Source organism: Cyanistes caeruleus, chromosome 1, assembly GCF_971803275.1.
Source record: "Cyanistes caeruleus chromosome 1, bCyaCae1.hap1.1, whole genome shotgun sequence".
In the NCBI taxonomy this organism is placed as follows: Eukaryota; Metazoa; Chordata; class Aves; order Passeriformes; family Paridae; genus Cyanistes; species Cyanistes caeruleus.
This window is the reverse complement of record NC_141701.1, coordinates 89,300,065-89,325,151: the sequence shown is the minus strand read 5'-3', so window position 1 is coordinate 89,325,151 and position 25,087 is coordinate 89,300,065. Positions and strand designations below refer to the sequence as shown.

Sequence of the window (25,087 nt, the reverse complement as noted above, 5' to 3'; positions counted from 1 at the left end):
CTTATATCCTTTTCTGCAGCAAAAATTTGCACTTGGAGCTAAATATATTATAACATTATATGGCTACAGCTTGAAGACCTCTGTGAAGCTGCAGCATCCTAGGACTGTCACACATCACCACCACCAGCCTGAAGACAAGCAAATACATTTTTTATATAATCCTGTTTCACAAAATCCAGGAATGAAGGCACCCGCAATACCACATGAAGTGATCCTGAGCCTGCATGACATACAGCTGACTGCTGAACACAACCTGTTCACCTCTTCAGAAATGTCAATAGAACATAAGAAAGGTAATTTTGTGAGGATTATTATTTTAGACTGTCAATAACAAAAGCTGGAGTAGATGGGGATTTCACTTTCTTTTTATTCTGGGTCACTAGTTTACAGCTTTCTGCAGCTTTGCTTTTGTACAGTAGTCCAAACTGCCTTCTGGTATTTTGTTGAAAATGCTATGTCAGAAGGGCTGTTTTTTTAACTTCTCATGCCCTCACTTTCCTTTACTTAAACAACTGATTCTCCTGTCCATGATATATATATTTTAGTATGCATGTATATATGATATATATGATATATATGATTACATTATATGTAATAAAATACTGCAGGAACTCAATAGGCTTGTAGACTTTCCAGCTGTATTTCTACTCTGAACTGTAGTCACTTGAAAGCATGATCGTACCACGGATAATGCTCAGATCTTCAGCTCCCAAAACATAAAAGGAATTTTAGGTAAAGGAACCATGATGCTCCACTGAGCAGCTCTCATTTCATGCCTTCAGTAACCTGAGTTTCGGGCTAGTTTTCCAGTATATTCATGAAAGTCTTCATTATAGAAAGGCTGATATTTAAAAAGAATTAAATCATTTATATAAACAACTAACTACAATCAAAAGTACTGTATTAAATATCCCTCCCCTTGCTCTTATCCTTACTGACAGCATTACATGAGAAGATGTAGTAACATTCCTAGATGATGTTTCAAGGCAACAAAACTGGACAAACAGAAAGGTCTTATTGTTTTCAGTGTATCACACTGTAATCTTAAATTTAATTTTGTCTTACTGCTAATTTTTAAACTCCTTTCTTGTCACCTAGAGACTTACAGCACTGCCACTGTGGGAGCCCATCATTTAACATTCCTAACAGAATTCATAGCAACAACTTGAGTCATCGCCATTCCGGTGACTCACTGCTGCCACTCGATATACATCACTTTAATTTTAAGTCACACAAAACCATCTGAGTGACAGCCAGCAGCAGCCCTATGATTTTCTGGCTTCTGCATCATTACATTTCTCTTCTTAGCACTTCTTAGTCCTCACATGTCTTCACTATACAAAAAAAAGTAATTAAAAAAAGTAATTTCTATTAACATAACAAAAAAATCCAGATCATTTACATGCATACAGGAAAAAAAAAAGTGCCTTTCCACCTGATTGCTTCAAAGCACTGCAGAAATGATCATGAGAAGTTCTCATTGCCACCATAAGGGATCTAAAGCTGATGCTTGCAAAGTTTTTTCAGACTGACAATAACCTAAGCCCTAGATAGACGCTTCAAAACATAGTAGAGGAGCACTGTAAGCTCCCCACTTACAACAAGGCCTAATGCCTCCCTGTTTCATATCTTCAGGACAAAAGAAGATTTTGGAAAGGAAAGAAATATATATGCAGAAATGACATCTAAGCTCTTTGCTCTCACACCAGGGAGATGGTAGTCTCCTCCCAAATTTAAGCACATATCGAAGGTTTGTCTTTGGTGACACATCTGTGACCAAGATAAGCACATTAATTAATCCTTCTCTGATGGTAGAGAGGCTCTTTAACCCATAGAGGCTGAAAGTGCATCAAAGTAGCTGGGAGGTGGAGCCAGGCATCCATCTGCTTCCATCTACCTCTTTTTGAGGAAAGCACAAGTGCACATGCCTGGTGTAGTGGCAGCAGCAGGGGCTTAGGTCAGCCCAAATGGGCTGGTTTGGGGAGCCAGCTGCCAGGCTTGAGATGGAAACAAGGAGTGAACGAAGTAGGTGGAGGGGCAGCTATAAATATTCAGAAGGTACTCGTGCTTTTAGCACCCTGAAACCTACTGCCATGCATCTTTGTGGTCACTTGATAACATATTCATAAGAGGATGTGGAGTCTCCATCCACAGAGGTTCAGACCCCAAATCGACACAGCCTTGAGCAAGCTGCTATAGTTGACTGTCCTTTGAACAAGGTGAGATGATCTCCAGAGGGCCCTTCTCACCTCAGCTCTTCTCTGAGAATAATTTACATAGTGCACACAAGTAGACCATTGCCCCCTACATACAATGCCTCGAGAATACAACATGCAAACATGTTACATAGTCTTCAGGAGCAGTACTTAATTGTCAAAGGTATCAGTAACTGCTGTCAGCAACTCAGCAGGAGTCTTCCAGTTCCTAACAAATGGCCAGTGTCATTCCCCAGTTAGATATTCCCTCCTAAATCAAAATTTTCAGCTTCTACAATCTCATGGTTTGACTCAGGATTTCTTGAATTTCAAAAAAAAAACCCCACACAAATACTTAAATGAAACACTGAGGAACCACTTGGTTTGGTTTGGCAGCTGGCACTACAGACTATATTTCAATCCTATTGGGCATATTTTGTGACATATTTCAAAACAGGGTAGCAAGATGACTTTCAGTAGACTGAGGATGGGTCTGCCTTTTGTCTTGTGGTCTTGCCTCTAGACAAAAATGAACAAGTACTAATTTCAATGGACAGTTTAACCTTTCCAGGGATAAACTGGATAAATTTAATCTAGCTAAAGATTGTCATAAGAACATAGTAACCCTAAAGTAAGCACATGAAAAGGAGCCAGGCTATTTCCTTTGTCTTGCTGCTCAAATGTAATTAGTGATGTAATTAGATATTTAGGAACTGGAGAACTAATGGTTCCTATTTTTAAGTTATTAACCTTATTAAACAGTGGTAACTTCTCAAAAGTTTCCCATAATCCTCTCCAAATGGTTGCTTTCAGCAGGGTGTTAAAGGAAAAATTTAAGTGCAACCTGGACCATTATGCAAGACTAACATTTGCATGTGCAAGCAGTGAAAAACACACAAACAGTGTTTGGCTTTATAACCAAAAAAAGACTTGGTAGGATATTATCCCTCTCAAATACTGGCAAAGGTCAGGAAATAGCTGTGGGCATGTGTAACAATGAAGAGATGGATCCAGAGCAAGAAAAAGAAAGGTGTGGAAGTAGCAGAGAGGGATAGTTTATAGCCACAATTACCAAAATAACAGTTCCCATATCATTAACAGAGCACTAATTACTTGTCAGTACTACCTCAGTGGCTCTAAAATTGCAGAATATTGCTATACTGTGTGGCTATTCAGAAGCCATTACTCTTATCACTGGCAGTAACTGGGAAAACTGACTTTACAGAACTCTGCCAAGAGTGAAGGGGCTAGATCTCTCTTATCCTTTTATTTTATTTTAAAGAATGATTTGTGTTGTAACAGACCTTAAAGATTATTTCAGTTCCAACGCCCCTTCACTGCTGGGGCAATTTGCAATAGACCAGGTTGCTAAAAGTCTCATCCAACCTGACCTTGAACAATCCAGGGATGGGGCATCCACAGCTTCTCTGTTCCAGTGCCTCACCAGCCTCAAAGTGAATAATTTCTTCCTTGTATCTCACCTAAACCCACCCTCTGACAGTTTTAAGCCAATGCTTAAAAGACAAGCCACAGGTTTTCAAGTTAAATAACTTTGCAGGTCATGGAATATATAGAGACCAGAACAACATTAAAGTTCACTCAGGCAAGTGAACTGTCTTCAGAAGAAGCCTTGTCTGGGTGGAGCAAAAGAACGATGCTCACAGAGACAGCTTTTAGAAGGACTGGGAGCACATGAAAAGGAGCCAGGCTGATCAATTACTTCTATTCTGAACAGCATGTCTGCAGCATATTTTATAAACAACATCAAGTCAACTTTGCTAATTAAAGAAGTCAAAATAAATATGAATAAAAAGACTACTTTTATAAAAACTTAACTGGAAATTATTTTTAATCCTCTAACCTTACAGCTCTGACATACTGAGAAATAGTTCCTATTATAGCTTCTTTTGAGAATTTTCTAAAGCACTAATCATAGACCTAGCTGATACTACTTAAGTAATAGAAATTTGTTAGGCTCATGCCTACCATTGAAATCCATGAATTTGAAACCCCTACCCCGAAAGTAATAACAAAACAGTAACAGTATACATTCAACAGCAAATTGCTACAATAAATAATACCCAGAAGAAAACATTATGGTTGAATGGATACTGTAAAAAAAAAGTGACAGTTTAGCAAGCAAATTAATGCTGAATGCCTGAAGAGCGGATTTTCAGGATTTCCATTGCATGATTACTGTTCTAACTTGTACAACTACAAGAGAAATTGCTATGGCTGAAATACATACGGTTGAAATTGCTATGCTGAAATCTTAAATCAATTTGCTTTTGCAGGTGAGAACAGCCGCAATTAACTAAAGCGGGGACTGTTGCAAGAGCATTCCTTGGGTCACAGTTCAATGAAATACTTAAGTATAGACAAGCTTTTAAGCTTACATTTATGACTTTAGTTGCTTTAACTGGGACACAGTCAATGGATAAAAGCAACAAAATTCTCTTGAGTGAGAATATGGATGTACAAAAACAGGTGCAAAAGCTGCAAGTACAGCTTGTTTCAGTTTTGGGAAACAATGTTTGTATATCAATAACAGTGTCCCACTGTATGATTCATGCTTTTGCATATGTTTGGGAAAACAAATGCATACAAACAAAAAACCTCATATACCTTTATCCAATGTAATGCTGCCTTCTGAAGTATAGAAGAGCTTAATGCTCTTGAACTAAGCATAGAATGAATAGGTCAAACATCAGACAGGCTGCATGAACAAAGAGTTGGATAGAATGATCTTTCAAAGCCCCTTCTAGTCCTGAATAATGATCCTTTGTTGATGAACACAAGTATGAACCTTGTTGATGCTGACAACTCTTCGAAATGAGATGTCAAGCAGCCATCCTCATGTTGCCCTTGCTGTGGCTTTAGGTGTGGCTCCACACTAAAGTAATCCAATTCAAACACAAGACAATACAGGATTTTTCCCTCCTAGCTGTAAACATGTGCACCCTCCCTAGGTGGTCCAGACAACTGATGCAGCAAAAACAGTTGGGGCCTACTATTTTACTAGATGGTTTTCTGGGCAAGCCCCAGTTCCAGCTAGAGTGAGGAAGTAAATGGACTTAATGTATGAAAAAAATTATGTCCAACCACAGAAGGCAATCATATTCCTGAAACCTTCTTTCCACAATCTGGAAGGCTCTCTTCCACAGCCATCACCCTCTCTCAAATAAGAGCCTTAATCAGATACAATTTTTTGGTCAGAGTACAATATGGCATGTATTTTCAGTTCATCAGCAGCCTAAGTCAAAAGCTTTTCATTACAGCCTCCTCCTATTTTGACAATTCTGCTTTTCCCCCCATGTTCTGGAAGGTCCTACAGCTCTAAAATTTTCATAAATTTTAATCAAGCTGCGAAAGAGCAAAATAGTATTTTCCCAGATTAAGAAGCAATATGGCAAACCAACTTCAAAGAAGATAATTTCCTGCAAATATAGAAAAATAATTTTCAAAGCTAGCCAACTTTGAGCTTTCCATGTCAATTAAAATAACAGATGTCTCATGCCCAGTGACAAAGTGCAACAAAGTATTTGTATAACACCATAATGGAAAAAGACAGCACAAGAGTAGGCACTTTCATCATGGGGAAGCTTTCAAAATATCTGGAATTCACACTGCGGGTAGAGGGAGAAGAGATCATGTCCAGAAACTGATAATATTTAACTGCAAAGCATATTGTTGTGATTAATCCAGAGATGCCCAAGGCCTGCAAAACACAAGTTGACTGACTATTTAACAGCTTTGACTGTCTCAGCAGTCTTCTTTGATCAAGTACATTTCCAAAGCACAAAATCCCTGCACTTCAACAGAAGATTAAGGAGTTTCTCTGCACAAAGGCTGACATTCTGCAGAAAGAAATATCCATTCCAGAAGGAATGGACCATTTGGGAAAAAGTGAGCTCTCCACTGACCATGGAGGCAGCCTCAGTATTGGTTTTTTGCATCCATTGCTGAATATTTCTCTTAGATATCAAAAGCACTACTTTATTCCTATTTGGCCATTTAAAAAATAATTTATTTCATTTTTGCATCTAGAAATGTCCTGTCTGACAGATAAGACATAAATGCACATAGTGATAAATCCATATTTGAGCAAAGGAAAAAAAAAAAAAGGGAAAAAAAAAAGAGCTATTTGTGAATCAGTTCAGACTTTCTGCCTGACAATTCTGCTAACTCTTGTTCAAAGGTTGTTTCTCTGGCTTGTTTGGAAATGTACGGAAATTACAATTGCCTGCTGCATTTGTTAACAAATGCAAGTAAACCTCCTTGGTTTGCTCAGAAAATAAAATTTTGTTTAAAAAAAAAGAAAGGCAAACTGGTTAAACTAAAAGTTTCAGCACAGTCTATAAAATAATTTCAAAATTTATTGTTTCAGAAAGAAAGGAACAGACTTAAGTTTAGATTTAAGTGTGTTCTCTCAGGCAAGAGGGAACTCATCTGATGACACACAAGTACGAATAAAGCACAGTTGATTTGTAGGAACTGAGATATCAGGCAAAATGCAAGCTCTAGTCAGCATTTGTATACTTTTTATTTGAGCTTCCACATGGAAAGAATTTGAATTGACTGGGTGGTCACCATTTCTTAGAGTTTTCTTTTGGTGATGGTGGGCTTCTTTTGTTTTATGAATTGGTTGGCATCATCTCCTTTCCCATCCATCAGCCTCTATGAATCTCTGTTCATCCCTGGTGAGGCCACATCTGGAGTGCTGTGTCCAGTTCAGGGATTCTCAGTACAAGAGAGACAAGGAATTCCTGGAGAAGGTACAATGGAGGGTCACAAAGATGATCAGAGCTCTGGAGCATCTCTCTTATGACGAGAGACTGAGGGAGCTGGGGATTATAGTCCAGAGAGACTGAGAGGGGATCTCATTTATGCATATAAATATCTCAAAGGCAGGTGTCAGGGGAATGGTGCCAGACTCTTTTCAGTGGTGCCCAGTGACAGGATGAGGAGCAATGGCCATAAACTGAAACACAAGGAGTTCCAGCTCCACATGAGGAAGAATTTCTTTACCCTGAGGGTGGCAGAGCACTGAAGAGGCTGACCAGGGAGGTTGTGGAGTCCCCCTCTCAGGAGACATTCCAGAAACCTGGATGTGTTCCTGTGTCACCTGCTCTAGGTGACCCTGCCTTAGCTAGGGGTTGAGCTGGATGATCTCCAGAGATCCCTTCCAGCCCCAACCACTCTTTGATTCTGTAGTCTACCTCAAGATTACCCATATATAGAATTACCTTGAAAACTAAACTCTAAAAGCCACTTGAAAGGAGAAAAGTGAGGGATGCATGGAAACCAGCTGTATTCTATAGTCTTTAGATTAAGAAAAAAAATTAATGAAAGGATTCAAAGACACCCTTGGAGGTTCAACAAACACTAAAAATACATATACAAAGAAATGTAAGTATGTGGAAGGTATTCAACACTCATTTCACAAGAGATGCATCTATTTTTTCTTTAGATGACTGGCTTATAAATCAGCACTATGCTTCAGGAAACCACTCAAGGACACCACATCAATTTTTAAATGACTACAGGCAAATGTATGCTTTGCCACATGGCAAGTTTTGTCAGAAAATATTCAGGTTGATATTTTCAGAGCTTACTGTCATATGAATTATCAGCCATACACATTACCACAAATGTTCAATATACTAAATATATGACTAATTTCTTATTTGATGGAATGGCCACACAGGCATTCCTTAATACGGGATCTGCTACACTGACAGCAGATGGTGGTACCTAACTTGTTTGCATTTGGTAACAGGAAAGTGCTTCTCTTCTAAAAAGAGGTTTTGTGAAGAAAAGTATGTTTCCCCTTTCCATCTCTAGAATGGTTCTCCAAAAATTATACTCTCTTCCACTGCAGTCATGTCCAGTACTACATCTGGTTAAATCTACACAATTGAAATAATAAAATAGAGGGTACCTGGCTGAGTACTAATTTCCAAAATCTCTCCCTCAGAAAGAAAAATAATTTAATGAAGTTGATGCTCTTATGGCACTCTGATGAACCAAATCCCAGAATAACAAAGAGGGAGGAAATCCCTCCCCACTGCACATAGATACTTCAGTTTCAGATGCAGTGCAAGGCTGAAACACTGCAGCAAGCTGAAATGAACCCTTACCTAGCAAGGGCCTTTCAGCAGAAACCCTGACCAGATAGAGCAGTGTCTCAAAAAGACTCATCTCTCTTAAAAACCACAATTAAGGCTAGAAATGGCATTTTGAGAACAGGGTAATAGATTGGGAAGGGTTTGGGGATCTGGGTGAATGTATGAATGAGTATGTTTTTTCACATATTCAAGATACACTTGTGCAGCAAAACAGCAGATGAAATTCCAGGTGTAAGAGATTCTTTCTGTGTTTCTCTTGTCTGGTTGAATACTACTTTTCTGTGGCAATGGAGTGGAATCCAACATTAGCTATCTTATGAAGCATCATCACTAGAAAAGCATTAAATTAATGAAGTACAAGGATGATTAGATGATACTTTACCAACAGTAAAGACCCATAGGAAACAGCACAATGTTTCTGTTTTAGGTGAACCATACACCACCAAGACCAAAAGAGACCCTAAAAGCAAACATTGCTTTACCTACAAATCAATTAATCATAAACCTAATCCTTCGAGGAGTTTTTAATCTTATCCTTAGGGTAAATACTCATTCACAAGGCTGTTGAAATATAAATAAAGGTACCTCTCTTAAATGGCAACCGTACTGGCCTGAGAGATGGTGAACTATGACTGGCCTGAAACTCCATCTTTTCTCTCCTCACTTCAGATTATCCTTGACAAAATCATCAAAACTTAATTCTGTGTGTCCACACTAGGGCTGCCTAGGAGGTCACTTAATTCTGCAGTAAGGAGAATGAACATGTTGTTCTGACCCTGTTGTTACACTGACCTCTTCCAGCAAAGCAGCAGCTGAATAGCTGTGATGGGGGTCTTCAGCTTTCAGCCTCCAGCCAAAGGAGTTGAAAGGTGGCAGAGCAACATGGAACTATGAATGCACTAGCTGAAAACTAGGAAGTAGAAAGAACAGCACAGGCCTGGCCAGGGATTAGTATTCAAATACAACACAGAGAATTTAAATGATGCTCATAAAGATCGCTTACTGGATTTTCAGTCACTTTACTTGCCAAGAGTAAACAACTCCCTGGAGACAGCTTAAAAACTGCACTCAGAAGAAAGCCAGAGCAGGTTCATGCTGATGCCAAAGTCTGTGGGTTTCAGGACCACTGATATTTACTAGACAGTATTGACACCAAGCTGAAAAATGCATGAACTTCATTCTCTTTCAGCTTTGAGCAGAAATGATGCATTGCTATCCCCCATTCTGGATTACTCAGTAAAAGACCAACCAGATCTATCAATCACCTCATCCACTAAGAAATCTTACCTACAGACCAGCAAGACAGAGGGTAGAAAAAACCAGATAATTTTAACATGAGGGACTGCATTATTTACATCTCCTTCACACTGCGTTTACAATAGCTTAGCTCACAGGCATTCCTTTTCATTGACACAGATATAAACAGGAAAGGAAGCATCGGTGCTTTTCAGACAAATATTGCCAGACACATATTCTGATATCTTCAAGGGACAGCTCCACACTGGCAGCAGCACAGAATGGCACCACAACAGGGAAGCCCTGAAGGGCAGATTTCTTCCCTGACACATGAGTAGAGCACAGCTGGTTCTGCAGCCCCTCCTCATTTGTGCAGTCTCTATGCCAAACACAGGGCCGTTCCAGCCACTACCTGCTACTTGGAGCGTGTTACTTTTGGACTCAGCATAAAGTCTCAGATTTCCAGGATTACCAGTTTCATGATGATTAATATAATAACCAGTCTGTGCAGTAGTGATACAAAAATTCTGCTTTAGCTCTTTTTTTTCTTTTTTTTTTTTTTTAAACAGTATTAAAGGAAAAAGGCAAAAGTCCTCAGCATGTGTTCTCAGCTTTAGGTGGAAGCTTTCTTCCCTCTCTTTCTGGCTTTTTCATTCAATACTTCAGTGACAAACCATTTGTGCTAGATTCCTCTCTCATCCCTCCAAGGCAGTGCAGAAGTCCAAACAGCAAGGTATGAGAAAAACCTTATATACTCTGCATCCTCCCAACACTGTTACTGAGATTGGTGCTGGTTTACTGAAACACACAAAGCAAGAAGGTGCTGAAATTATTAGGCACCTGGACAAGCTTTTAAAGCGTGTTCATGGGAACCTCATGAGGTCCAACAAGGCTCAGTACACATCTGGGTACAGAGTGCCACATCTGGGTCAGGGCAACCCCAAATATCAATACAGGCTGGGGGATGCAGGGAGAAGGACTTGGGACCATTTGTGAGCAGTTCTTTCTCATGGCTACAGAACTGTAATAGAGGGTGTATCTATTTGAACAAGGTTGCTGTAATGTTGATCTATCAGCAGCTGTATTATCTGTGCAATAAAGCTCAATTTGCAGAAAATTTAAATACCAACCTCACTGACCATCAAGCTAAAGTTCCTGTAAGACATTTCATTAATATTATCAGAGTATTTCAAATGTGATGCAGCAACTCTGCTTTACAGAGAGGCTAATTAAATATAGAATCTAGTTACCATTGTACCAGTGAACCTTAATTACCCTGCAACCATTTAATGGTTGTTTTGGGAGACTCATTTTGATAGAGTATAAGAAGTAAGCAGAGCTGCATATAACTATTCCCTACCCATCTGGGACTAAAAGTCTCATTATATAAGAGGGCCATAAGATAGACACATTATTAAGAAAAACAGGAAAACAGTCAGACATACCTTTCTGAACGTTTTCCATTTGTTTTCAAGCCACTGTGAACTACTTGAAATAGTATTTAAAAGGAAACTTACCTGCTCATATTTTGTATTCTTTTCCTGAGGGAAGAGAGAGGAGAAATAAGCCTGAAAAACTTTTCAAATACATAATTCTTATTTAATTTTGAAGATACCAGGAAAGGTTTCTAAGGTGAGGTGCATGTAATAGCAAACACAACATAAATCCTCACAGGATAAATCATGTAAATGCAGCAACAAGATATTGCAATGCCATAAGAAACTTCTGTGCACAAAATGTATGCTTCATCCTTTGCTCTGAGGACAATGCAGTTTCAGGGTACTGTTGAGTCAACAGTAGGGTTGAACACAAAGGGTTCAAAAGGAGCCTTTACTGGATTTTGCAGTCACATCTTAATCCAGTACAAACACCAATATGGAGAAACTCTGTTAAAAACATGTTAGTTCTCCAATCTCACAAGAAAGATGACTGTGACACAGACTTGAAAAGGGAGGCTAAGTCCTTCAGAGACAGCATCCCCCTTACCACACAGAATGGCACAGATTTTAGGAAGGGAATTCCTAAGGGAAAAGCATCAGATGACTTTGTCAGAAGAAAGAGATTAGCACTCAATGTTTTCATTTGCGGATGAGAATAAAAACTTCTAAGGATATATATAAATACCCGTGCAGCTGGACAGCAAGGTGCAAAAAATACATCAAGAAAAAATATCTTTGTCTCACATAAAACACTCTGTGCATAGAGATTTATAGAAACTGGTTTGGTAATATCCCATAGTATGCAATGTAAGATATTACATTTAAAAAAATACAGTCCTCTAGGCAGAAAAACCAAAAACCAGCACATTTGATTTAGCACAGAGGAACATCTTTCTTCAGTCCAAAAATCCTTTGCAGAGAAAAAAGTGTATCTGAATGGTTGAAACCACTTTGGCCATTCTGCCCTTTACACTGTAAATACTTGTTCTTCCCAGAAAATCTCTTGATCAAAATTTGGAAAGGAAAAATCATTAGTAAATACAATTATTAAGCTTACTTATTAAAGCTCCTGTGATTGAAGAAAAACACAATACAGGTCCTTTTCATCATCCTAATCCTTTCCTTCTGTATCCTTTCTAGGTCTTCTGAGCTGACTCCTCATGGAAAAGACACACATGGAGGTTGGAAATGACTTATCATGGAGTCTTCAAGGCACATTTGAAGACAGGGGAAAGACAACAAGATATGTTCTTGTATTCACTGAATGATGATGTAATGCTAAGGGCTCATGCTGTGAGCAGCAGGAATATTATCCCTCCTGCCTAATATAACAAATAGATGATGGTCACCTTTATATAGAGTCCTGAATCTTTCTCTAAGATAGCAAACCAGCTAAACCAAAACATGAAAGTTGGTCTAAACTACTGAGAATACCTTCTGCAAGATTCAAACTACATTTCCTTGCTTAATCCACTTTCAAATTCTGTCTTAAATTCAGCGTGAGATCCTAAAAGGGGTAAAAGAGCCAGTTCCCACAGGCAAACCACCCACAACATACCTTTCAACAAGGGAAATTGGCCATACACATGTGGCTGCAGTACACTAAAGCCTGCTTGCACACATACACGTAATCCTGTAGTCCCATGTAAGTGAACCAACAAGACCAAATGTTTTCTAACACAGTAACAGAAAGTAACATGGGAGTCAGATGTTTTGAATTATGTTCTGCTAAAACAGCTCTGGATTTTATGTAGGCTAATACTGTCACCACATTCACTTCCTCAGCATATACCTCTATTGCTTGCTGATAATAATTTTTTTCTTTCTGTTGCAAGCGGTAACGAAAGCCATATTAAACACACTGATATATAGTTGATACAATGTTTTATTTTAGCAAGAGAGGGAAGAATGAAACTTAAAAGTGGAATATATCTCCAGAATGATAAGGAAGCAGGCCCTGCATTTTTCTTCCCCCTCAACACTAGGTGCTTCTTTAAATTACAATTGGCTATAAATGTCAGAAAGCCTTGCCAAAATCCACGTAACAAACATATCCTGAAACAGCTACGATGCAGGAAGGAACACCTTTCACTGCTTGGGATCTGTCTACTTGCCACTGACTTGCATAATTGAGAGAGTAAGTTTCACAACTTCTAGAGCAATCCCCCTGCTGCCCACTTTAAGCCTTTTAAACTCATGCTGGTTAACAGATGGTCCCTGCACGCTGCTCAGGCTGCTGACACACACCTCTAGGTATATATACAGCCACTTCGGTGGGTACCTGCTAACATCATGTTTCTGCTGCCTAGGGCAGCACTAACTGTGAGCACTTAAGTTTAGCAAGTCCTGGCATGTTTTAATGACAACACATGTCCTGCGTTGCCTTAATTTTGGTGATTCTTTCCCCTGGTTTCCTACTATTATGTCAAGAAGCATGTTAACAAAAAGCTGTATTCCATAATGTGTAATGGTACTTCTCAACCAAATATTTTTACCACTCTCCCCTTGGGTCTCCTTTAATATTGACAAAGCTGTTAGATCAACTGCTTCCAGAGGGGGAAGCTTGCAAGGTTAAACCCCAAGGTTATTCAGTGATGCCTATCTTGTTTTCTTTAAAAATAAATAAAATTAGCTCAAAAAATATTATTTGAAGCAATCTTATAAAATTTATCTCACAGAATGGTTTATTCTTCTGAGCCTTGAGATAAGACTAAATTACAAATCGAGCTTTATTGATTTCTTCTTGCCTTATAATTATAGGCTATCATTTTATATGTAATTAGTTAGCCCCAGTTAATTTTTTATTATTAGCTTTGAAAGATTTTGTGTTCTTCCACACAGAGAAAATTAAAATGATGAATGACTTTTCATTTATTTTCTCTGCAATTTCAACCCAGTAAGTAATTGTGAGGGAAAAAAAGAAAAAAAAAAAAAAAAAGAAAAAAAAAGAAAGAACCAATTTTTGAAAAAAACGTAACTATTTTTTGGAAGAACATTTAGCACATCTAAAAGAAGCCTTGATATGTAGTGTAAGTCATAAAGAATGATAAACAAAGAAAGTGTAAAGAAAAAATTAAATTGTTCATGAATGGATGAACATGCTAAACTGCTTTAAATATAAACAATGACTACTCATTAGCAGCTTAATGCAGTTTATTCCTAACTCTCCAGCTCGGTATTTTCAATAAACCACCTCTACCCACAACCAAAAGATCAGTCTCTATGCAGAGAGCAGGCGTGATCATTTCTCTTGGGAATGATTGCCTTGACTGGGCTCATAGAAGCACCATGTAGATTAATAGCTCTTTATCAGAGTTCCTAACGATGCACATAGTCATAGCTCCCGACTTCCAGTTTTAAATGTTGGTATGGCTTCTCTGCCAAGACAGCAGGCAAAGCCCTCAAGAAGCTGCAGGCCAACATATTGCTGCTGCTCACATACACAGCCCTGATAAACACCAGAGGATGGAAAAGGCAACAGGAAAAGATAGATGCCAACAACAACACAACCCCACAGAAGCCAGGAGCTGAGAGCTCACACGAGGTAGTCAGCTACAGACCTCTTCACCACCACATTGCACAACATGACCCTTACACCCACAAGCTCCTGCAACTGAGGCTGGGCATGGGGAAGAGCCATTCTCTTCCAAACATTACAGATGCCTCGTGCATCAAGCACAGCCTCATCAAGGTCTCCACATTTGTTTCTAGCACTTTTCTAGAGTAAGAAAACAGAGAAAATAGGAAGAAAAAAAAAAGATGTATGAAAACTGCACTATCAGTGATCTCAGCAAGGAAAACAAAGGACCATTACATATGTCAGATGGGAATCATCTCTTTTGCAATGAATATTGCAATATAACTATTAATTTCCCATTTCTTCTTAACTGGTGGGATTTTTTCTGTTCTGAGAGAGATTCCTATGGCTCAGTGGAAAGCTGTAGCAAAATGGGACTAGCTTAAAGGGACCCTTTTAATGCTGTTTCTGATGGCTTAACACCTTTGTAACACTTGACTGACTGAGGGTACATAGAAACATTCTTCCCAAGGACATGCACCCCAGTCAGTTCTCAAATCTGTCAGTGGACTCCTTATCCTTTTATCCACAGAACAGAAATAAGCACACACTGGTAGACAAATGCCACAATCAGAACAGGTCCTTCCAAATTTGGGGCATCAAGCTTCAGTCAGGCTTTAAACAACTTTCCAACATTCTAGCACAGAATTAGCCCTGATGAAATTTCTCTTACATTTTAATAATACATCAAGTATTTAATTTGCTTATAAACTATTAATCAGATCTGTCTGTCCAAGTATTGTATCCACTAACCGTAAAAATGATATTGCAACATAAATTATGCACAGCAAGAATGTTCTGATTAACCAAAATATGCACTGCAGTTGTTATCTATCCCAGTTAAAATGGCTTGTGTTCATACAGTACATAAAAACAAAAGTATATGCAAACTCTTGTCACATGCTTCCCCAGTCTTATGTACTTCATAACCAGAATGAAACCACAGTGAATCTGGAATGCAGGAGAAACATGAGCATTTAATTTTTCAATTCTGCCTCCTTATTTTCTTGCCAAATTTGCTACTCATTGAATTCTTGCTTGGACATCATCTTCACATTCTTATACACTGAACACAAATTTCAAGATATGAAAATTATTACAGAGTTTACAGTAAAGGCACTAATTTTCTTCTTTCAAATATTCAGGAACGTTGTCTCTACAATGAAACCTAGGGACGGTGACCATATACTGAAGGTCTAGCTATGGCTTAAGCAGATCAACAGAAAACAAGACCACCAATGCATTATAAATGAAGGCAACAAAATTGCATGATTAAAAATGGTCAGTGCATGATTATAAATAATTTTACCCTAATAGTATTCTGAATGAAGAAAACATTTTAGTGGACTATATCAAGAAGTTGCATTACCATATAAAATACATCACACTAATATGATTAAAATGTTAAAAGTGACATTTTTTTGCACCTTATCCACAAGAGACACATTATCACAAATATTCTTCACCAAGAAAGCATGAAGGAAGCCGAGTTTTATTTCACTATGGAAGTATAACATTTCACACTGACTCTATGGTCTAAAAGAGAAGCACAAGAAATAACTTCTAATAACACAATATTTCATTAACATTGGCATTTTATATTTGAAAACAGATAGCCCAGGACATTCTTTCTGGACTAGTGACTTTTGTCATATTGCAAAAACTTACAAACACCTTTAAGACTGATTCTGAAGACACATGCCTAGCTCTGAGAATTACACTGAGTAGTCCCAATGAAACCAATTAGTTGACTCAGAGTAATTAAGCATTAAAGCTAATTATACCTGTTACTGAGGATTAGGCCTTTTTACTAGATTTTACAGCTAATAATTCTTAACAGCATTGCCAGTTTTGAAGTTTTGGAAAATTGCAGTTTCCTTAAAGACCTATTTCCAAGAATAAAATTATGATTCCTAATGAAATAAAAATAATAAAAGGGTTTTGCATCATCCCAGCTTGCAGGATTATACTTGGCTGTGTTAACCCAAAAAGCCCATCAGGCAAAACACAAAGATAGAGATAACTTCTTATGCAGGCAAATTCTGCAACATCAATTTTCTTGAAGGACCAGGTTAATAACAAAGCACTACAGCAGCCTTAATGTCACACGTACTGCAGACAGTTTTAAGAGGCATCAGCTCTGCATATTCTGAGCCCAAAGCAAGCACATACCTTCCTTCCTGCTATCTCCTTTCTTAACTGTTTCACAGCAATGGCGATGCCACTGACTGCATGCATATCAGCTACCCACAATACGGAAAAGTGATGCATATGTGCAATGCCACAAGAACATCACATCACGAGAACATCTCCAGCATTCAGAGAAATGGATCTTATATCATTTTACTCTTGCCAGTTCCACCATTTTGACTAACTTCACCCTTCCCTTCAAAGTGTCCTCAGTTGTATTTTTTCACTCAAGTCTGCATCAAAAATTCCTGTTAGATGACAGCTAAAGATGACAGGTAAAGCAGGGGCATCTCTCCCATTTAACAGGACTTGGAGAACATGTAAACTTATTTCTATCTGGCACTCAGTGAAGGTCACAGTCTTAAGTTTCCAAAGTCAAGTACAAGAGTTAAAAACACAGTTAAAACCACTAAGACCTCCTCCCCTCTAAACTGCTTGTTGATATAGAGGTGCTTTCAGCCACTGCACTTAGTCCTGGGAAGGGCAGGTTATCTCAAATGGCCTATCCTTGCCACATGAAGGGCAGCTTTCAGCTTGGATGCTCATTTTTCCTGGTATGTGTACTCATGCTCCCAGGGCTGGAAAACAGCCAGGAGATGAATGACAGGCATACATCTGATCTCCAGCTATACTCCAAATTAAGCAGCATTAGGACTATCAGTCATCAGTCAGTTGAAGTGCAGGCACAAGGTTTTGTAAGGCAACACTATGGTAAAGGAGGCCAGTTCTTCAGGCCCCTTTATAAAGGTATTAAGAAATGCTTTGCCAAAATCTGTGATTTGGATTCCTAAGTATGACAGGATCTCCATGACAATAATCTGAGGGAGTGATTAGAGCAGAGCAAGAAGTGGAAATTTTCCAAGCATGCATTTTTACTAATCTTTTTCCAAAATGAAATAAAACCTCCCACACATATTAGAAAGCCTACTACTGCCTATTTCTCTCTCCCCTGTTCTCCTGAGACCAATCTTTTCTACCTGAAATCCTAAAGCCCCCACAATTCTTAAATATTTTTAAAAACACTATTATGTCCTTCAGATTAACCTTTCCATATTATTTCTAATCTGTGAGGTCTATAAAACCAAAGTCGTTGAAATTCATATATAGTTTTAGGGAACATTTATTCATATATCATGAAACCATGCAGACTATTTTATTACAGATATATTCAAACAACCACTAGATAAACAGGGAAGAAATAACACAACTCTAGATGTGATAGCAATTCAAATGACTGCAGAGATGATTAACTGTGTTAAATCATTTGTAAGGATGACCAGCGGCAAACTCAGAAATTTCAAAACAGACTTAAAGAAAATGATGGGATTTAGAGAAAATTAAAAATGAATGGGATGGAGATTTCCTGCAGAAAATCCAGCCAAGTAATTTCACTTTATTTTCACCTATTTACAATTTACTCACCTGAGTAAGCTCTATAAATATTCTTTCTTATTTTACAAAGTAACAATAAAGTTCACAAGCTCCTCCTTGCTCACTGCAGCAAAATGTATCATATCCTTCTAGACAAATCAACATGTATGAGGCTAATACACAAATAACATTATATTTCCATTAGAAAGCAAAATCATACATCATTTTGACCCCTGAAAAGTATTCTGCATAGCCCTAGAGCTATACAATTCAGTGAATACAGCGGTACAAACAGTAACAGTGAGGCAGCCTACCATGAAGGCTGTAAGAAACCCTAGGGCCCAAACAGAGCATGGAAGGTGCCAGGACACTGGAAATGTAAGACACTTTTGATTTCAACTTTGTGCCTGGTTCAGACTGGGTAAATTCCCACATCTAAAACTAACAGTCACCCTTTGTGTCCTGGCTTTCCCCCACCAGCTCTGCATGACAGAAACAGCCGACCATGAACATTTCCCAGCTTGCGAACATTTGTCTCAGCCATTCAGCAGTTTCTGCCAGGATCCTCCTCCCTCTTTACACCCTGTGAATTAATTCTGCTTGCAGCAGCACTAACACAGGCTGACGTAGATTTTTTTCCTCTCCCCAGAGTGATTTATTTGTCACTGCTTAAGAACAGTAAATGGTACCAAGTTCACTTGCCTTTCTAGACACAAGGACCTTTCTTCTGTACACATGGCAAAATTATGCACAAATGCTGAGCCCTTTCCCTCTCAGCTTTGCCTTCCCAGAACACATTCTAAGACAACATGTGGCTCCACACCACAAAGAGATAAAACAGATCTTTCATCACTGAAGGGGAGCAGAGATGTGTATTTCTACAGTTTGGCTCAGATCCCTGGCTGAAGTCAACAAATGACTTAAATCACTTGAGGATCCAGCTACTTCAGTGAGATTACCGAGTGACTTCAGCGCACTAAAAATCTGTGCTGTGCTCCAGGGCTGAGTGAGCCAGCTGGGCTCTGCAGCTTGCACAGGCTGCACCACCTCTATCGACTTCTATCTGTCACTACCTCTTTCCCTGGTCTCTCCTGTCTCTTCAGAGCCTGGCTCCTGCACTTCTCCTGCCACTCCTCTGGCTTCTGTTTGGTTGCACCATTGGTACGCACTTTGAAGTCAGGGTGGGAGGAATATATTCACATTCAAAATCTCTCCTCTCCCCATTTCACAGCATGGAAGCTAATTCTTTCTGAAGCAACATCCCCTCTTTGCTGACCCCTGGTACAGCTACTGCAGTCATGTTGGCCTAGCATCTTCTCCAAGGTATTGGCTTGCTTTCTCCCTGAGCCTCCATTCTCAGGTTAAACAAGTAGACAATCAGCCTTGCTCAAAGAAAGGCCAACATTTGGTGACTTCCCTGAATGACTGCGGAGCTGAGATAAAGACAGTTTCCTGCACCACTTAACAAGACGTCAGTCTGCTAGAATCAGCTTTGCAGAGGATTGCAGTGTGAAGCTTACTCTTTTTCAGCTAGGGAGGAGTAAGACTATCTGTCAGCATATGGAAATAGCTTCAGTAATGACTAACACTTGAAAGGCTGAAAGAACTTGACCAGATCAGCTCAGTGCAGTAGTCCCTCCCTTCCCTAACAAACATCAATAACATTCTGACAGGGATTTCCCAAGCAGCCAAATGAAGGGGTAGGCAAGAGAAAAGCTCATACATCTTGGATCATTTAGTGACTTTTAAGTAGTCTATTTCCTTATAAGTCATCACCTCTGCCAATTTATCAAGCTTGAAAGCTACCTACCATGCATTGCCATTTAAAAAATACAGTATTTTGCAACAGAAAGAATAGAAATCAGTCAAAACCTGTAATAGGTCAAAACTGATAAAAACCACTTGAACTTATCAGCTGGAACAGGACCAGGAAAGTAATTATGCTATTGGGCAACTGTCACAGATGGACAAGTTTTCAGAAGTAATGTAGGATTAGCTTTTAGATGCCTGAATCAGAAAGTTAGAATGACAATTTGAAAACTGCTTTTAAGAAGATGTGTATGAAATGCCAAAGATAGATGTTAAGAGATGGAGCAATGCCAGATTTTAAATTATAATAAAGAAAACAAAAGACCACCACCCAGAAGTGAGAGCACATTCCACATTCCCCTGCAGTGCTGTACTGGAGGAAGTTGTTGAGAAAATAAAAAATTAATTTCTGTATGGAACTGATTTAGTATCAAATATGGAAAAAGAATTTATAGCTGCCTATAGCTTTACACTGTTACGTAGCTACATTAATTTTGGCAGAAGAGGTAATTTTAATCCTTTGGGAAGTATTATCCTCTTGATATGAGCACATAACTCAGATTAATAGGATTTGCATATGTATAATAATAGAGAGAATAACCCTGGGTTTGGAAAACAACATGGTACTTTAATCAGTTTGGGAACACCAGACAAAAAAGCCATACCAGGCACAACTAATCGAACCACATTTGTCAACTCATGCTAGGTAATAATTGTGAGTTAATTGATCAATATTTAGAAACAAACATAATAAACTGGTATGTTTGGGAAAATCAAACAAAGCAGAGCTGTTAATATGATTAAAAGACAAGGGGAGGTAGAAGCTGCACTGTTAATCACTTGCAAATTGTGTTTTTTAAAGACACAGACCAAATACACGCTATAACCAAGCTGTATAATTGACTCTGTGTATGCAATCTCAGTTGTTCAACAATACAGATAACAGCAGTAATGGTATAATTATAACTTAGAGCTGAAGGAGATGAAAACCTGATAGTTCTTAACTAGTGGTTGCAATTAAGGGTGGAGAAGAGCAGTATTCACTGTATCTGTTTATGGTTCATTAATAAAAGTGGATTTGAAGTTCCAACACAGCAAAGCAGCAGCTGCATGCTGCAGCCAAACTTTGACCATGTCCTGACAGAAGACAATGCCTGGGGAATGCAGCTTGACTCATAACAGCTGTAGAAAAAATAGCTCTGTAAGCAGTGGTTGAACAGCAAGAGCAGATACTGCATGCACTAAACGGAAAGCAAGCAAAAAGCACACAAGGAAGAGGCTCTTTCCTGCGCCCCGAGCACCACTTTAGCTTCGACTGCATCCGTGGGTTGAAGAAACAGCTTTACTTCCTTCCTACCACCTTCCCCCTGCACAGGCAAAGAGATACACACATCCCTGTGCACACACGTGCGCTGCCAGCCCACGGACAGACCAGGAGAACAAGGCAAGGCGGGACACGCGTCCTCCACCCCCGGCGGAGCGGCTTCAGCACCGGGGGCGGCGGACAGCGCCCCGGGCTCCCGGGCAGGCGGTCGGGCCCCTCCGCCTGCAGGGCACTGGGACACCAAGGGCGACCCGGTACCCTCTGTGGCACAGCGGCAGTGACACCAGCAACGAGATCGCAAATGGAAACCTGGTCCGCTTAGGGACAGGATGTTTTCGGCCCCCTTCCCCACACACAGAGACAAAAAAATAAAGGCAAGAACACTGCACCTCATAAACAGTTTCAAAAGGAAAGCCTGAGCTGTACGGCATTATCAAGTATGAGCAAAAGTGGCCAAACACATTTTCTAGTAGCTTTTTCCTCAGACTAGAGAGTTCTCAAACCCAGGCAGCTTGGTTTGTGCTTTCTGAGCAAACAGAAGAGTAAACCCAGCAGCTCAGAAATGAAGTGGTTATCAGCGGCACGTTTCACTTGGTTTTTGGCTCACTCACTCAATACTGGTTGCTAAGCAATTTTATTTTTTTTACTACTCACTGCCAGATGGATTAATGAAAACACACACTCGCACTACTTACAACATTTTTCATTTATATTTCTTGATACACCAGAACCGTTTCTTTTAATTATTTCTTTTTTAAGGAATTCCATTCCCAGGTTTGCAAGTAAAGACTCAAACTATAGAGAGCCAGGGGGAGGGGAGGAACAGAAAGAAGCTAAGTGTAATTACCAAATTCTTTGGTGGATTGCAGGAATGAGGTACCTTGAGACTTGCACATCCTCTGGGCCTTGTGGCAAAAACATCATGTCTAGCTCAGCATAGAGATGTGAGGCACCAGGTGACCTGAAGGTGCCTTGCTCTTAACTGGTTTATCTATTTATAACTTCATGTCATAACATTACCTGAGAGAACACATGTCAGCACAGTGTTATTTCAGCAGTCAAATAACCATACACAGCCTTTTTTTATTTACACCTTACACACAGCGATGCTCTTTCTGTTTTCACTTCCAGTTCTTTATAGAGCTTAAACCTGGCACTTGGCACAGTCTTCCAGCCTGTGCCCTGGAATGCCATCCAACTTACCCATGGTCTGGTAATTTTTTTAAAGTCATGATCAGAGAGAAATAATGACACACCATACAGTGTAGCCAACCGTTCTGTCAGTGGTAAAACCAAACTGCGCATCAGCCATTACCAAGGGTGTAATTGCAGCAGGGATAACAGGAGGGGGAGGGGAATCTGTTCCATCCCCAAATGGAGAAGAAAATGCATCTCTGCCATCTTCAACTTTCTGCCAGCTGAAAAGGGGGAGGAGGGATGGGAGAGACTGCAGCAGGGCAAACAGTAACTCCAAGGCAGCTCTTTTCCCTTTACAGCTAGCAGTGAGCTGACAGGCATCAAAGAATGTTACACAGTTGGGTCATTTTGTGTGCCACTGCTGAGACATGAAGGAGGATGCAGTACTGCTGGCTACACATCCTCTCTCATGCTGTCCCCCTTCCCAAAGAGACGAAGTCTGGTTTGGTGCAAAGAACCAGCAGAAAGAACTTTCTTTTCTTTTGTCTTTGAGAGCAAGTCACCTCTGGTGTAGTTAGTTTGCTGTTGACAGAGCTCATAAGGAAAGGTCAAGAAAGGAGGGAAAACCACAGGCCTAGCAGGAAAGAAACAGGATAGTTTCGTCATGTGCAGGATGAGCTGAAGGGGACAGCTTAAATCTCGAGGGTCGTGAGGAAGAGGCGGCAAAGAGGAAGGCACAGTAGTGGAGAAAGGGGAAGGAAAGGTGAGGTAGAGAACTGAAGGAGGTTCATCCCAATAACAGGCAGGAGGAGATGAATACAGGGAGCTGGAGGTGTGTTAGTAGAAACCATCAGGCTGTACACCCATCGACAGTCCCGAAAGGCAGCATTGAGACAACTGGGGACCTCATGAAACTAAGTGGACAACACAGGTGCAAGTTTTCTTGCACTTCTGAGGCACAAACCCATCAGAGGAAGAAGGCAAAGAGCGAGCCTTGCAATACACCAAGGGCAGCGTCTCCAGGAGGGACGCCAGCACCTGGCGAGGAGGGACGGTGCAGAAGCCTTGTGGGGCTGCGCCACGACGCCGTGCAGGGCGAGAGGGCGGCGCTCTGGGAGAGGGGAAGCTTCGAGGGGCTGAACAGAGAAGGGCAGCCGGCGGCCGGCTCGCCCAGGTGAGAGGCATGGGGCAGGGGGAGCCGGTCCGCGGGCCAGGGCCGGGGGAGGCCGGCGAGGTGCGAAGGCGCGGGCCCCTGGGCTGGGCCGGGCGGCGGCGCCGGGGGAGCCCGCGGGCGCTGGCGGGGCGGAGGGCGGGGGCGGCCCCTTCCCTCCCTGCCTCCCCCGCCGCCGGTCGCGCCGGGCCGGGCCGCCTCTCACCTGTGTCGAGGTTGAAGGAGATGCGGGCCTCGGCGAGGTAGGGGGTGTCGCTCTTGGAGCGGACGCGGCGGATGGGTCTGCGGTCGATGTCCTCCTCGGAAGATGCCGCCATTAATGTGGGCACGGTGAGCAGCGTGGCCCGGCGAGCTGGCGAGGGCGAGCGGAGGCGCGGGGCGGCCGGGCGAGGAGGGGGCGGAGGGGGAGAGAGGGGAAGGGAGGAGGGAGAGAGGCGCGGGAGGGGGAGGGGAGGACGGGGAAGGAGAGAGGGAAAGGGAGAAAGGAGCGCAGGGAGGGAGGGGGAGAGACAGGGAAAACCCGTCAAGGATCTGCGGACGGGAGCGGCCGCGGCGGCCCTGCCCGCTGCCCCTGCCGGGTCCCGCCCGCCTCCGCTGCGGGGGACGGAGCGGTGGCCCCGGCCCCGGGCAGGGTCCGGCCGAGCGCCTTTCCCGCCCCCGGGGGAGGTCCCGGCTGAGGTGCCGAACGCCGCCGATGGGCCTGGCCGGCAGAGGTGCCACCCCGCAGCAAGCCCGGCGCCCCGAGCTGCTCCCTTCTAGCCCAGGGCGTCCAGGACTCACAGTGGAGCTGCCTCAGGACTTGGTGGGATGTCTAATGGTGCATCCCTTGCCCTCTTTCCTTGTGCAAACCCATTACGTAAAGCGGGATGGTGTGCCACACCTTGGCAGTTTAAAATGCCAAGGGGACTGAGGAGGCTGCACTCAACGTTTGAAACTGACCGTCACTCACAGCCCGGGGCTCGCCTTCCTCAGTCGCTTCGGCAGGACTTTGAGAAAAATGTGACCATCCGCAAAAACCAGAGGCTCCGTTCTCCGGCTGCAAACCGGGCTCGGTGATTTGTGGCACCTCTGTTTCTCTGTGTAGTAATCTGCTCTTAATGTAGACGTTCTTATCCTGTGGTTTATAGGCTGCCTGCCACGTTAGGGCTCCAATTTTGGTTGGTTAGTGTAATATAAATAATTAAAAATGCTATTTTAAAAAAGTGGGTAGCACAAAGGTACTATGTAAAGTAAAAGTTAGACAGTTAAAATATGTGCCTAACAGTGTACTAGCTCATGCCATTTAATTCAGGGCTTTTTGTTTTAAAAAAAACCAAAACCACTCTGCTTAAAGGCCCTAAATTGTCAGGACTTCCAAAATCTTTTGTTTTGATCAACTTCAATGAGAATAAAAGACCAGGGAAGGAATGTTGGGGCTCACTAACTCTGAAGGCAGTGATAATAACAGTTGGTCTGAATTTTGAAGGATGGCTCTCTTACTCATTCCTGCAGAGTCAAGAGTTTTCTGTTA

The 25,087-nt window shown here is 41.1% G+C and overlaps 1 protein-coding gene across 16 annotated transcripts in view; it reads right to left on the bottom strand.

The window, feature by feature from the left end:
• PHACTR1 (phosphatase and actin regulator 1) overlaps positions 1 to 25,087 on the bottom strand; it is a 295,559-nt gene that overhangs the window by 256,470 nt on the left and 14,002 nt on the right. For 11 of the 16 annotated variants that reach the window (XM_086902301.1, XM_086902312.1, XM_086902348.1 and 8 more), the window contains exon 4: positions 23,783 to 23,929. In XM_086902301.1, coding sequence (XP_086758427.1) covers positions 23,783 to 23,929 — 147 coding nt within the window. Of the gene's footprint in view, positions 1 to 23,782; positions 23,930 to 24,357; positions 24,525 to 25,087 lie in introns of those variants that run through there. The other 5 variants (XM_086841279.1, XM_086902357.1, XM_086841321.1 and 2 more) reach the window with 2 other exon arrangements.